Source organism: Populus euphratica, unplaced genomic scaffold (genome assembly GCF_000495115.2).
Source record: "Populus euphratica unplaced genomic scaffold, PopEup_1.0 scaffold142.1, whole genome shotgun sequence".
Taxonomy (NCBI): domain Eukaryota; kingdom Viridiplantae; phylum Streptophyta; class Magnoliopsida; order Malpighiales; family Salicaceae; genus Populus; species Populus euphratica.
In genome coordinates this window covers 510,614-524,409 of record NW_011499936.1, presented here as the reverse complement: position 1 = coordinate 524,409, position 13,796 = coordinate 510,614, and the positions used below count along the sequence as shown (strand labels likewise).

At 29.9% G+C, this 13,796-nt stretch overlaps 1 protein-coding gene and 2 non-coding genes across 4 annotated transcripts; all 3 read right to left on the bottom strand.

Moving 5' to 3' along the window:
• Window positions 1-1,077: 1,077 nt before the first annotated feature.
• On the bottom strand, window positions 1,078-4,768 carry LOC105136514 (inositol transporter 4-like). Of its 2 annotated transcripts, XM_011041907.1 has the most exons (7): window positions 4,750-4,768; window positions 3,836-4,025; window positions 3,450-3,520; window positions 3,010-3,345; window positions 2,821-2,928; window positions 1,940-2,545; window positions 1,078-1,773 (listed from the first exon to the last, which is right to left on the bottom strand). In XM_011041907.1, exons 2-7 carry the CDS (start codon window positions 3,969-3,971, stop codon window positions 1,291-1,293), a joined length of 1,740 nt encoding a protein of 579 aa, XP_011040209.1. In that variant the 5' UTR covers window positions 3,972-4,025; window positions 4,750-4,768; the 3' UTR covers window positions 1,078-1,290. The 2 variants fall into 2 exon arrangements, with proteins under 2 accessions (XP_011040209.1, XP_011040208.1); XM_011041906.1 differs by lacking the exon at window positions 4,750-4,768 and having other exon boundaries at window positions 3,836-4,033.
• Window positions 4,769-9,521: 4,753 nt separating this feature from the next.
• Window positions 9,522-9,602, bottom strand: TRNAV-CAC (transfer RNA valine (anticodon CAC)). The gene has a single exon. It is a non-coding gene; the product is annotated as a tRNA-Val (tRNA).
• Window positions 9,603-9,675: 73 nt separating this feature from the next.
• TRNAL-CAG (transfer RNA leucine (anticodon CAG)) lies at window positions 9,676-9,756 on the bottom strand. The gene has a single exon. It is a non-coding gene; the product is annotated as a tRNA-Leu (tRNA).
• Window positions 9,757-13,796: the final 4,040 nt, after the last annotated feature.

The following is a 13,796-nucleotide window of genomic DNA, read 5'->3' as shown; positions in this document are numbered from 1 at the left end:
AGGGAAAGAAAAAAAGGCCTAAATTATATATATAGAAAAGACAGTAACGTTGATTGGTTAAAGAGATAGACACAAAAGGCCTATCTTCGGATAATTTAAGATCAAGATTTTTGGTTTTTTATTTTATTTTTAAGATCGTGGCATAGTGATTTTTGTAATGAATTCTTTGTCTCAGTACCAAGATTCCATATTTTGTGCGCGCACCTGTCGCTCTTGTGATATTTTATTTGTGATATTTTATCTGCCTATTAAATTTATAAAATATTTAGTGGATCTAGAAATAAATTATGATGTGTGTAAATTAATTTGAATATTCTAAGTTATAAAAGAAAATGAGATTTTTGTACTTTTAAAAAATAAAAAAGAATACTGATTGGAGAAGAGTATCCAATCTTAACAAAAGAAACCCATCCTAAACTCAGAGGTGGTTTTTTTTTTAGTCTATTTATCTATCAAGACCCTTCAGGCCACTTCTTTTTGGGCCGATCTGTTTCATAGTCAAGGTTGGCCCTATATCAAGATCTTCTAAAAAGATCTCATATTAAATGAGTCGTTTCAAGCTATCATTTTTTTTTTAAATAAAATACTGATTTTATAAAATCTAGCTCAAGGAAAGCTGATCAAATTTGATAATTTTAGTATTTCATAAATTATTTACAATTCAGATTGTATTGATTATACATATATAAAACATCTTTTTCATTTTGAAAGTTTGAGAATATTCCATGTAAAGGAAAAAAAAACCCGCTTCAACATTTCATATGTGTTTGAAATTATAATTGTTGTTGGTTTTTACTTTTTATTTAAAAATATATCAAAATAATATATATTTTTTATTTTTAAAAAATTATTTTTAATATTAGAGCACTAAAATGATTTGAAAATATTAAAAAAATATTAAATTGTAATTAAAAAAAATTTTAATTTTAATTTTTTTAAAAATACTTTAAAAATACAAAAATAAACAAGTTTTGCTATTTTTTTTTTAAAGCTATTCCAAGTTCATTGAAGAGCAAGATGGTTCTGCAAGTCAAGTGTCAGTTCCTTTTTTGGCTTCTACGTGGTTGGTTGCAAGCAGGTATGAAACATTGCAAAGCATGAAGAGCATTTACTATTAACAAAGAGAGTTAACGCCACAATTGTTGATAAAGTAGGATTTTTAATTACAGTTACGTTACATGGCTAGTAGTTCTCCATTGGAAACAAGAGGTCTGCCAATGGTGGAAATTGTTCATTACAGTAAACACCTGATCTGGGTGCTTGTAAGTGATTCCTCAATAGGCAACGTAGTTAGGTGGATTCAACTTGGTCCTTGGATTTTTCTTTCTTTCCTCCAAATAAGCCTGGTCTGTAACCATCCTCTAGCAGCTTCTCCACCTCCTCAAATTGCAGGCCTTTAGTTTCAGGGACTAGGAAGTAGATGAATATGAGGCTTATGGTGGAAATTCCGGCGAATACGAAGAATGTGCCACCGGCACCAAGAGCTTCCGTGAGACTTAAGTAAGACTCGCTCACGATCAGATTTGAGCACCAATTGGCCACAGCAGCAATGCCTCCACCAACACCTCTATATCTCAACGGATAGATTTCTGAGTTCACAATCCATGGTACGGTTCCCATTCCAGGTGAATAGGAAATGATGTATAGTCCAAGGAGTATAACAGCAAGAAATCCGAACTTGCTTGGGCAACCCTTCTCGAAGAACACACGATTTTCAGCACGGCATTCACCCCTTACAACCTTGGATGAATCCAGGCAGGCCCCCGGATGGAACTGACAGTGTAAGAAATAAATATCAATACCAGTTTGACAACATGAAAACTTCAAAGGCTATAAAGCAATCAAATTAACAGTAACATTTCACTTAATGTGGCAAGGAATCATTCAAGAAAATTATGCAATGTATTGCTGCAGGGCTGAGAAAGGTGAATGAACTTACTTCGCTGGCTGCATTAGCACAGAAAGCACAATCTGCTTTCAAGCAAGTCATACAGCTCCACCTTGGTGCATCTGGGGCTGTCAGGTATGCTGAGCAACTAGAGTTTGAGCCAAAGTGAGCTGACTCGATTCCACTGATTTTCGGAGCATGGCTCGAAGCTTCCATAAATACAACTGATAAGATCACGAGGAAGAAAATGATTCCAATCATTGAAACAAGCATCAGCCTTCTCCTTCCATATCTGTCGACAAAACACATGCTAACAATGGAGCCAACAGCATTCAGGCCAGAAGTGATGAGAGAGAGTGCCAATGCAACAGAGTTCGAAGCAAATCCAGCAAACTGCACTATGGTCGGGGCATAGTACATGACTGTATTTATACCCACAAATTGCTGAGCAACTTGGACAGTGATACCGGCATAAAGTCCCCTGCGAACTACACGGTTTTTCAACGCACCCTTCACTTTAGTTATCATGCCCTCTCCAAGGGCAGCTTCATCAGCCTTCTCAGTGTCAACGGATAGTTTCAAGGCATTTAACTCATCTTCAACCTCATTTGCAGGATAGATTTTCTCCAAGATTGCCCTCGCCTCATCTACCCTATCCTGAACAAAACGTAAACAAATAGATTAATGGTTACGAGCATATAATGTTCGTCTTCTTAAGGAAGATTAAACTACATTGCAGTTGCAAAAATGTGTCTTTAAATAGGGAGAATCCATCAAAGATAATATCTACAGCCTAGTTACTCTGAGACATCACAAAGATCCACAGGGTCATGACTAGTCTCCGAGGACAGCATGAGTTTTGCGAGATAGGTTTTATGTCTTAGAATAGATATAACTATGTGGGAAATTTCTCTAAGAAGCAAGATCAGAACCTTTCTGTAGAGCCATCGGGGAGACTCGGGGAGTGAAAGCATCAACACAAACTGAACCAAAGCTGGGATTCCAGCAACTCCGACCATCCATCGCCAGGTTCCAGGAGCCTGAAACATGATTTTGCAACCTTAAAAATCCTGTTAACTTTGAGAGGTCTGGGAACAAGTAGTGATTGCCAGTACACATACCTTGGTGAAAGCAAGATTGATTAGATAAGACAAAAACTGCCCTCCAGTAATCAAGAATCCATTTGTGCTAACTAGTGCTCCTCGAATTCTTGCAGGTGAAGCTTCTGAAATGTAAAGAGGAGCGGTCATGGATGCCATTCCCACTCCCAAGCCAACCAGAATCCTTCCGATAATAATAACCCAAGGATTTGGAGCTACAGCCATGACAATTGCGCCGAAGAAGAATAAGATATCAGCACCTAAAATTGCCACTCTCCTGCCCCACCTGTCATTCATATATCCACCAAATGCAGCACCAATAATAGCTCCAGCGACAGCCATACTCACGATGGTTTCCTGCACGATACAAAACAACCTTATCAAAGCATGAACATAGGCAACGTACAAAAATCTCTTGACCCTCTCTCTCAAGAAACTTAGTATGTCATATCCTAACTCGCCTGCATCCATGTATTTTTGTCAACATCTTCGAAGTCATCACGAATATAAAGCAAGGCGCCAGAAATAACTCCTAAAAATTTCCATAAGAAACAATTAATTATGAACTTTCCCCAAATCAATAACACATACCTTAGATAACAAATTAAAGCAAACTTATTACGGTAACGTTATGAGACAGATACAGAGATAGTAGAGACAAGGGGGACATGCCCCTTGTCGTTCCTTTTTTTGAAAGGAAGGAAATTCACTCAAAAACTGTCTCTGTCCTCGTCCTTTAACCAAATAATTTTTATCCGTTCTGTGCATGTCTCCTGAACACTAACCAAATGCAACATAAGAGACAAAATAAGCTTATAAAATCTATCCCGGAATAACTTAATGTAACCTGTATCATAACCAAAAAGAAGCCCTCCAATGCCAGCTGAAAATGCAAGCCTCATAATATATGGAGTCTTCCATACAGTCTTCCAGCATTCTGTAAACTCTGTCTTGTCAGCTGTGGTAACTCCTCCTTCCACCATTCTTGCAGATGGAAATAGATTTCAACAAAGTTAACTTATGAATTGAGTGACAATCTGCAAATACACATCCATGAAGATGATCAGAACCTTAAAAAACCTTGACAACTATTATTTCAGCATAAAACTTTGAACTGATCAAATTAAGAGTCTTGATCACTTTCTATATAATGACAAATAATAAAAAAAAACTGAGTATTGATCTTATTATTGTGATACCAATCATTGAAAGGTTACACCAATCGTTGAAAATACTAAAAATTTAACCTTTCAAGTACTTATTCATTGATCCAACACTCTTTACTTTTGCATGCGAAGGGTTACTTCCTGTTTTCTCTAATGGATAGGTTCATAGTACTTGCATTGAACATACACGGTACTTTTTTTATACGGCATTTAAGAAGATAAAATTTATTAAAATTTGGTGAAAATGATTTGGATTTCTCCATTTTAGATTGCAAGTAATTAAGGATTTGGATTAGAAATCTGACACAACAGTGAAATTCTCGGCAGGTTGAAATTAATCATCTTGGAAACACAATCTCTATTTTAAATGGATAAATCCTAAAAATAAAATTAAAAAAATATTCATGAATTGGATAAACCTAACGCCAATATTTCTTATCTAAAAATAAGAGAAATGCTGCATGTACTTCTTTTCCTAGCCCAACAAAACCATTTCCATAGAAAAAATAAAAATAAACAAAGCACAAGAAATAGCCTATAAGACTGAACATTTAGTTCAAAAGAAATTAAAGTAAATTTCAATACCACAAATTACCTTACAGATTGTTGGCTCCGTAAGTTATTTGTCCCTACAGACTGTTTGTTCTTCAATCTAAAGGCAATGGCTGCATCAAGAACATGCTGTTCTTTGCATACAGACCCTTGAAGATGAACCTTGTGAGATGGGAAAACAAGAGGTAATTGCAAAGGTTTACTGTCTTTTTATGTCTGCCTTTTTTCCATCTTTATAAGGGTTTACTTATTTTGAGCCCGTGCTTATCTCTTATCCATGGATTTTTATAGCCTTTAAATTCGGAAAGTGATATTGGATAGGGAGTACTTAGTTGCAATCAAACCGAGTCCACAGGTCCTCCAGGCTGTGCCATTTTTCTTCCCATATCTATCTACAACAAGCATGCTGACGATGGATCCGAGAGCATCGAGGCCAGGAATAACCAGAGAAAGGGCTAAGGCCACTGATTTTAAAGCAAATCAGCAAACTAAACTATAGTCGGGGAATTGTACATGAATATATTGATGCCTTGCTGGGCAACTTGAACTATAATGCCTGCATAGAGTCCCCTGCAGACATACCTAGTCCACCATGTTTCAGTTCTTCCTTTTAGATATCACTGCTTGAATCTATAGTGATTTGTAAAAAAGTACAGTAAAAAAATATATATAGTAAAACTCTTCTCCTCTTAGTTTCGTTATAATTACAAGGAGTCAACATTAATATTATTGAATATTAGATATAATGATAGAACTTCTGTTCAAGATTCACTTCGCCAGTCAAATGAATCAGTTCAAACTATGATTTAAAAAAAAATCTTATTGTTTTGGTAAAAAAATGAAGATCAATTAAAGTAAAACTTGGCTAAATTTACTATGGTCAATTCAAACCAAGTTTTGAGTTGATAGAGAGCATTGAATTCACCCTTCAAGTCAAATTTTATAACTATTGTCTTTCATAAGTTAGTTACAATTCAGTTATATATATATAACCTCTTTATCATTTCAAAAGTATGAGTATATTATTGTAACAAGGAAAAAAAGAAACCGCTTAAAACATTTCTACACTTGCTGACCCAAATTTGCTTCCCAAGGTAGGGTTTTCATGGCCACAATCTGAAAGCTTGTCCAGGTTCATTTAAGTGAGAGGTAGTTCTATAAGTTGCAAAGCATGAAGAACAGCTACTGTTAACAAAAAATTAAGACCACAATTGTTGATCAAGTAGGATTTTTAATTACAGTTAAATGGCTACGTAACATTCAATAAAGCTAGTAGTTCTCTATTGGAAACAAGAGGCTTGCCTAGCTTTTTTCATTGTTGTAAACACTTGATCTGGGTGCTTGTAAGTGATTCGAAATATGAAACCTAGGCTGTCAGAACAATTCTTTTACGCAGATTCAACTTGCTGCTTGGATTTTTCTTTCTTTCCTCCAAATAAGCCTGGACTGTAGCCATCCTCTAGCAGCTTCTCCACCTCCTCAAATTGAGCAGAACAATTGCCAGAGCTTCCTTGATCTTGATGTGCCAAGGAAACAAAAATTGTTCTTCAAAATCTTATCTCTAAAAAAAAAAAAAAAAAAAAACCTAACACCAATATTTTGATTTCATCAATTCAAAATTTGTATAGCACCACAAGACACTTGTGCTTCAATTTAAGAAAATAAAAAATGATATCATTTAATAAATTAAAAAGAAAAAAAAAGTAAAAAGCTATCTATTTTCTTATTGAGTTTTTTTTTTTAAAAAATTAATATTGGGTTTTAAAAAAACAGTAACAACCTTTTCCACTTTTTTATATAATCTAAAGTAAGGCCATAATCCTATAACTATTCATATATAAATAAACTGACCTAACATGTCAAAACTTAATCAAGATTTGGATTGAAATACCCAACAAAATCACAATTATGTAATGCTGTAGGATCGGCTATGAATTGCATGTTTGGAGCAGCGGTGCATCCAGAGTTTCATAAAATTTTAAATTTAATATCAAAAATAAAATTTAAAAAATAAAAAATAAAATTTAATATATTTTTAAATAAAAAATATTTTGAAACTCCAGCTACCCACACCCCCAGAGAGGATAAAAGTAAAATCATGTCGTAAAATATTCTAGTATAACCAGGATTGTACTGACATGGTCCGAATCCAAATATAACAAAATTAAGTTAAATCGAACAGGAGTCTTGCGTAGTAATTAATAAGATGTCTTAATGTCACAAAATTAATGTTATGTATGCCCACTAATAGCTCCCAATCACTTTACAGCTAATTTGTCTTTAGACGTTGCACATGATTAGGTTATTGCTGGTCCAAAACAGGCTATAATATCTTTAATAATCTTGTTTATATGGACCCTCGTTTTTTTTTTTTTTTGTCATAAGACTCGACGTAGAAAGCTGAATATCTTGATTTAGCAAGAAACTAGAAATGCTGTCTCTTCTGGTTGTCCCCGCGCGTTGCTACGGGCTGAACAATATTTTTTTAATGTAAAAGAAGTGATAGTTTAAAAAAGATTAAAACTTGAGATATTGGTTAAATTGATAATTTGAATATTTATAAATAAATCAATAAATAATAAATAAATTGACAAAAAAAACAGCAAAAAATAAAAAATTACACCCTAGTTTATTTGGATCATTAAACAACTAAATGTTATCCTTACTGAAGAAAAACCGGGAAAAAAAAGTCAAATTAAAAAAAATTAAAAAAAAAAAAACTAGGGGAAGCTCCTCAATTTAGTCAAGTCTAAAAAAAGATACAACTTGTTAAATTATAGACTTAAATTTAATCAAAAAGCTTATATGTCATCCAATTTAATTTTAAATTATCGAATCATTGAAAACATTATTAATAAAAAACTTGTAAAAAAAACCAAAAGAAGAAGCTTAAATCTAATGGGAAAAAACTCAATGATGATGAAATTCAAAAAGCAAAGTATCGCAAACAGAAAAAATTACAATTAAAAAACTAAGATCAAACTTTAAACATTAAAAATTCATAAGAAATAAAAACCATATGTAATATGATAGATTATTTATAGATTAAAAAATGATGGGGTAAACTAGAAAAAAAAATTTGTTAAGGATTAATCCAATATAATCAAACAAAAAAATAAGAAAAAAAAGTTAAAAAAATTAACTAAAAATAAGTTAAAAAAAGGCAACATCAATATAGAAATAGAAAACAAAAACAAGATAAACCTCTTAAACATGATCTAATCTTTAAAATTTGCATCTCATGAAATTTTTTATCTTGATTCAATCATAAAGCATAATTATCAACCAATTTAGTTTTGAAAGATGAGATCAATAGAAAAGTATTAATAAAAAAAACTTGTAAAAAAAATAAAAGTAAAATTTAATAAGAAAAACCCAAAGAGGATGCAACTTATTGAAAAAAATAAAAAACAATCCTAAATAAAATAAATATGAATTAAATGAATAAAAATTAAATTTTAAAGATTAAAAAAATTACAGCGGTGTAATTAAAAATATCTATAAAAATCAAACAAACCTAAACATATATCCTAAATATGATCAAATTTTAAAAAATTCACAACTTATAAAACTCTAAATCCGAATCCTATAAAAAAACTCATCATAAACTAATTTAAAAATATAAATTTAAAAACTATTCTGTAGAATTTAAAATTTGAATTATAAAAGTAATATAGTCATTCAAAATTTTAAAATACAAAACATCCTTGTGCAAAATACATTGAATTGTTTTTATTAAAGGGTGAAGTTAGGTACTTTAATATGTGCATTTAAAAATCTAATTATCAAAATAACTTCGTATAAACTTCAAAAAATATTTATGTCATAGTAAAAAGTTCATCATATCCTCGAAATCAAGATAAAAAATAAAATAACTAAGAGATAAAAATATCATAGAACTATTATAATAAATAGTATTTTGTGTTTTGGGACACAATAAAACCCTAAAAAAATTAATGTTTTGGATAATAAAACATTTTTTTTAATTACTAGGTTGGCATATTTAGCATTTGCAAGCAAGGTGATGTTCATGAGTCAGGATTTAAATTTAAGAAGCTTTTTAACTAATTTATTTTTTTTAATCTAAAATGCAGTATTTTATAGCTCCACCTAATAACAATTATTAAAAAACATTATTTCAACAAAAAAAAATCTAGGTTATTAAATGAAATATTAAAAATAGTTTTCCATTATTCTTAAGTATATCTTTTAAATTGAAAGCTATTTAAACTTAAATCTTTTTCGGGTTTGTATTATTTTATATTTAATTTTATTAATTAGAATGATATGATAAAATTAAAATTCATAATTGTTTGATTATTAAAGTTTCAATATCATATCAAATAATACATTAATTCAAAAACTTAAATTATTAGATGATGTTTCAATAATAATTTTATATTATTTTTTAAAATCTATAACACTTATATTAACTCTTTCATAATCATGATTTAGAGTGATGTTATTTTTTTTTGCTTTCTTTTCCTATTATTATTAAGATTTTAATATGAAGAAGTGAGATGAGAAGATTATTGACTTTAAATCATGGGTGTGTTAATTTTAATATGACTTTAGAAAGAGTTATTTTTCACAAATAAAATAGAGAATATTTTGTAAAACTCAACAGGATCACCTATATTATCAATGATTGATATTATTGTAAAAATCATTAGTTTTAAATTCAAGACACTAGTAAATTGTTCAAAAACAAAAATGGAAACGACATTGGAAAATATATATATATATAAATGAATTGGGAGCTGAAAGTTTAATAAAAATAAAAACTAGAGAGTATTCGTTTTAGGAAAAAAGAAATGTCAAGAATGGGATTCGAACCCATGCCCTTTCGGACCAGTACGTGAAACTGGCGCCTTAGACCAACTCGGCCATCTTGACCGTTGGTAGCTAAGTTCATTTTATATTCTATATAATTTAAAATATATGAATATTTGATTAAATTAAAAAGAAATGTCAAGAATGGGATTCGAACCCCTGCCCTTTCGGACCAGTACCTGAAACTGGCGCCTTAGACCAACTCGGCCATCTTGACCTTCGAGGCGGGTGACACCTTAAATTATATATAATTTTTAATTTATGAAAATACCAATATATATTATTTTCTTAAAGATCCTAAAAGAAAAGGAAAAACAAGAGTTGTATTGGCCGAGACAGCTTCAAGCCCATACGAACCTCTTGGTGGCTCTCAAATTGCTTAAGTCTTCCAAATTGCTTAGAACCGTTTATGCACGGTAGAAAAATATTATTTTTTATATTTTTATCTAAATAAAATGCATATATAATTATAGTGCACGGGTATATTGGGCTGATTTTTTGTTTTCAAGTTTTTATTACAGCCCATATCTTAAAATCAAATTGGCTCAAAGATTTTTTAACCACATGAATTAATCTAGAGGTTTCTTCCACGACCACAGGTCCCCTACAACAACTCGACAATATAAATCAAACTCACAGTATTGGCTATTTTTTATAATATTTTTTATTTAAAAATATATTTAAATAATATTTTTTAATTTTTTTAAAATTATTTTTTGCATTAACATATCATTACAATAAAAAAATATTAAAACAATTAATTTAATTTTGTTTTTCAAAATTAAATAAAAAACAGTTAACATCCCTAGCGGAAACAGGGAAAGAAACTTCTACCAACTGTACAAAACTCCTGAATAGTCAAATCAAGCATTTTAAAAAGCTGTGGCATTCACCTCAAAGACATGGCCTATCCTGCACTTCACAGGTTTTTCTGAAGCCGTGCAGCAGCATATGGAAGGCGGGGTCCTTCTTCTGCATGCCTCCGATACCTAACTGCAAGCTTTCACAACCCTTCTGCCACGCCTTAATTTCTCAAGAATTGACAATGCAATATCAGTACCATTAATTGAGTATGGTATATCTGTCTGCCAGTCTACCTTACCCTAGCTAGCTAGCAGCTGGATCCGGCAGCACTGCAAATCATAAATGAAAATCAATGGAGGAATGTGTGAATGCTCTTTTTACGTGGTTTTCGTTTTAAGGGTGTTTTTCAACACATCTCTGATATATTAAAATGATCTTCAGGTTGCGTTTAATTTGCATTCTCATTTTTACTATCTTCCTTTCGTGTTTTTTGTTACGAGATGATGAACGAAGATCACGTAAATGATAAGATGAGGAATATTCTGATTTACTATTCGACTTAACCCTCGAGAATAATACGAATGAATGCAAGTGTGTAAGGTATCGGGGATGATAATAATTTGTGGCCCATTAAAAACATGGCAGTGAGAGGCCATGGCTTCAATTGTTTTCAGTGATAACAACAGCGACAACAGATAGCTTGATGGTAACGGTTCACAATCGAAGCCTAAAAATAACCCAGAATATTTATGACTTTATGCAGTGAGACTGACTATGGCCCCTTATAAGATGCAAGAATCCTCTCTTTTCTTGTTTTATAGTGATGGTTACATCGATAATGAATATGTTGACAGCAAAGTCTCACCAAGTAAAATTTACATGTCTTTGCAAATGACAACCTAGCTATATACTGACAATGATGATCATTTTGTATTTTTATTTTACTTTTTAACAATTAAAAATAATATTGTCGTATCAGTTCGTATATATTATTTAAGAATATTTCTTTACGTATCCATGGGGATTTTCTTTCAGTTTTGAACCTTGTTAAGTTTTGAAAACCTAGATAGAGCTTAGTTGTGTTTCGAGAGGAGATGAAACAGGTAACCATATCTTTCATGTTTTATAAGAAAATAAACTCATTTTAAAATTGTCTTATAAATAATTTAACTTGATTAGTGCAAACAATATAATCTCTTGGGCTAGGTTACCTCTATGGATTTAGGCACAAGATTCATCGGTTGAAGAGTTGGCAAGATTTCATGATATATCTGTCGAGAAATTATTAAATATATTCGGAGTTTTATCTCATTTTCTTTTTCATAAGAATATATTAATTGTTATGAGAAATATCTATAAACTTCAATTTTTAATAGGGAGATAAGGACAACTCTAGACATTATGAAAAAAAAAAAACTCTTTGGCTGTCCATGAATACCTTGAAAAAAAAAAGCCTTGATAAAAATATAAAATTCAAAATAGGTTTGGATAATTTTTTTATTGGATAAAGAATATTTTTGTGGTAAATTTTATGAACTCAATACTATACCAAATCAAATAAGAGAGTGGTTATTTTATAAAAAAAATTGTATTTGATTTTTTAAAATATTTTTTGATCAATTTTTTAATTTAATTCATAATTTATAAAATCTCATAAAATATTTTATAAATAATAATTTACTTGTAATATCATTCAATATTATTAACAAATATTATTGATATTAATATTACAATCATCTTATTATCATTATTTCTATCAGTATTCCATATTACAATCATTATCTCTATTATTGCAACTATCCTATCATCATTTTATAATAACTATCAGTACTTTCATTACTATACACTACTACAATCATTATCACACTTCATAACCTTAGTGTCATTTCTTTTTTTTTTTTTTTATCTGAAATATTATTATCATCATCATCACCTTATATCATAGCTATAAATGCTATCATTATTTTACTATTATAATAAATTTTATATCATTACATACTAAATATTGCAAAAGATTTTCCACCCTGAAAATATTTTACATAAAATGTCATTTAAATGAATATTTGTATTTAATTTTAGTTCTCCAGTAACACAATAGCAAATCATAAAAATCAATTTAAGTTCTTTAATAACATAATAATAAATCATAAAAATTACACAAGTTTTTTTTCCCTTTTAAATTAACATAGTAAAGAAAAACTTTTCCACGAAGAACTAAAAAAATATAATTTTTAAAATAATATAGTTTAATTGGTTGTGCAGATCTTATCCTTATAACTCGGGGACGTACTAAAATCACATATACATCTTTTAATTATTTTTTTATTTAACATGCATAAAACACAAGATAAACATAAAAAAATTTCTGTAACTTATGTATGTATTACACATGCTAGCAAGTAAATATATTATTACCTTTTAGGTGGTGCATATGACTTACTTTTAACTTCAAGGTTAACTTTATTTTATATCTATAAATTATTTTATTGATTTTTTAATAATATTAAAAATATTATAATCATAGTTTTGTTATGTCTATAACATTTCTTCTTCTTTTTTTTCTCTCGTACTCTTGTTATTATGTCATTTTATTACAATTTTCTTTTATTATTATGCCATTCTATTATATTTTTTTTTAAAGTGTGACATGGCTAAAAACACACAAAAACAAAAAAATAAATGGTTAGCTTGTATGTTACACATGCTAGTAAATAAGTATATCATTATCTTTTAGGTGATATATATGATTTACTTTTAACTTTGGCTTTTTTTTTTGTTTTATCACTAGATTGACTCATTAAGAATTTTTTAATGATATTAAAAATGTTATAATTAGAGTTTTGTTATTTGTCATGTCTATAAAATCTTTATTTTTGTTTATTTTCTTTTTTATTTTCTCTCTCGTACTCTTGTTTCTGTGCCATCCTATTACATTTCCTTTCTTCTCTTCTTATAGTTTGATTTATTCCCTTATTTTTATATTTAGTTAACTTATAATCATTTCATCAATTAAATTTATTTTTATTTAAGTGGGAAAAAACAACTTTTGGAAAAAAATTAACCTTTTTTTTTAGCAATTGCATTAAAAAATAAACATTAACTTTATTTAAAAAATATATATACAAAAATAATGGATGAAATTATCATAATAGTAGAATTAAAGTTAACTATTGACGGATTAAATGAAGAATTGAGCATGCAAAACGAAAAGGAGAACTCTTTTTTGGCGTGAGAGACCTTTGTGTCTCAAGTTGTCCCTGTAAAACCTACATATCTAGTTAAATTATGTTAGTTTAGGAATTTTACATGTATTCTAGTTTGAAAAATATTTTTTTTATATATGTTATGTTTTAAAAAAAAACTCTAAATACACTATCTTTTCTTATGTTACCATTATGAGTTATTCTAAAGGTAGCTTGTACATGTCCAAGTCAAACATTTCTTTTTTATAAA

Excerpts from the sequence above, each read along its gene's own strand:
- LOC105136514 (XM_011041907.1), bottom strand. The coding sequence starts at position 3,971 with ATGGTGGAAGGAGGAGTTACCACAGCTGACAAGACAGAGTTTACAGAA. Across the intron at positions 3,346-3,449 it reads ACAAAAATACATGGATGCAG|GAAACCATCGTGAGTATGGC; the intron begins GCGAGTTAGGAT and ends TGTATCGTGCAG. Across the intron at positions 2,546-2,820 it reads CCCGATGGCTCTACAGAAAG|GATAGGGTAGATGAGGCGAG; the intron begins GTTCTGATCTTG and ends CGTTTTGTTCAG.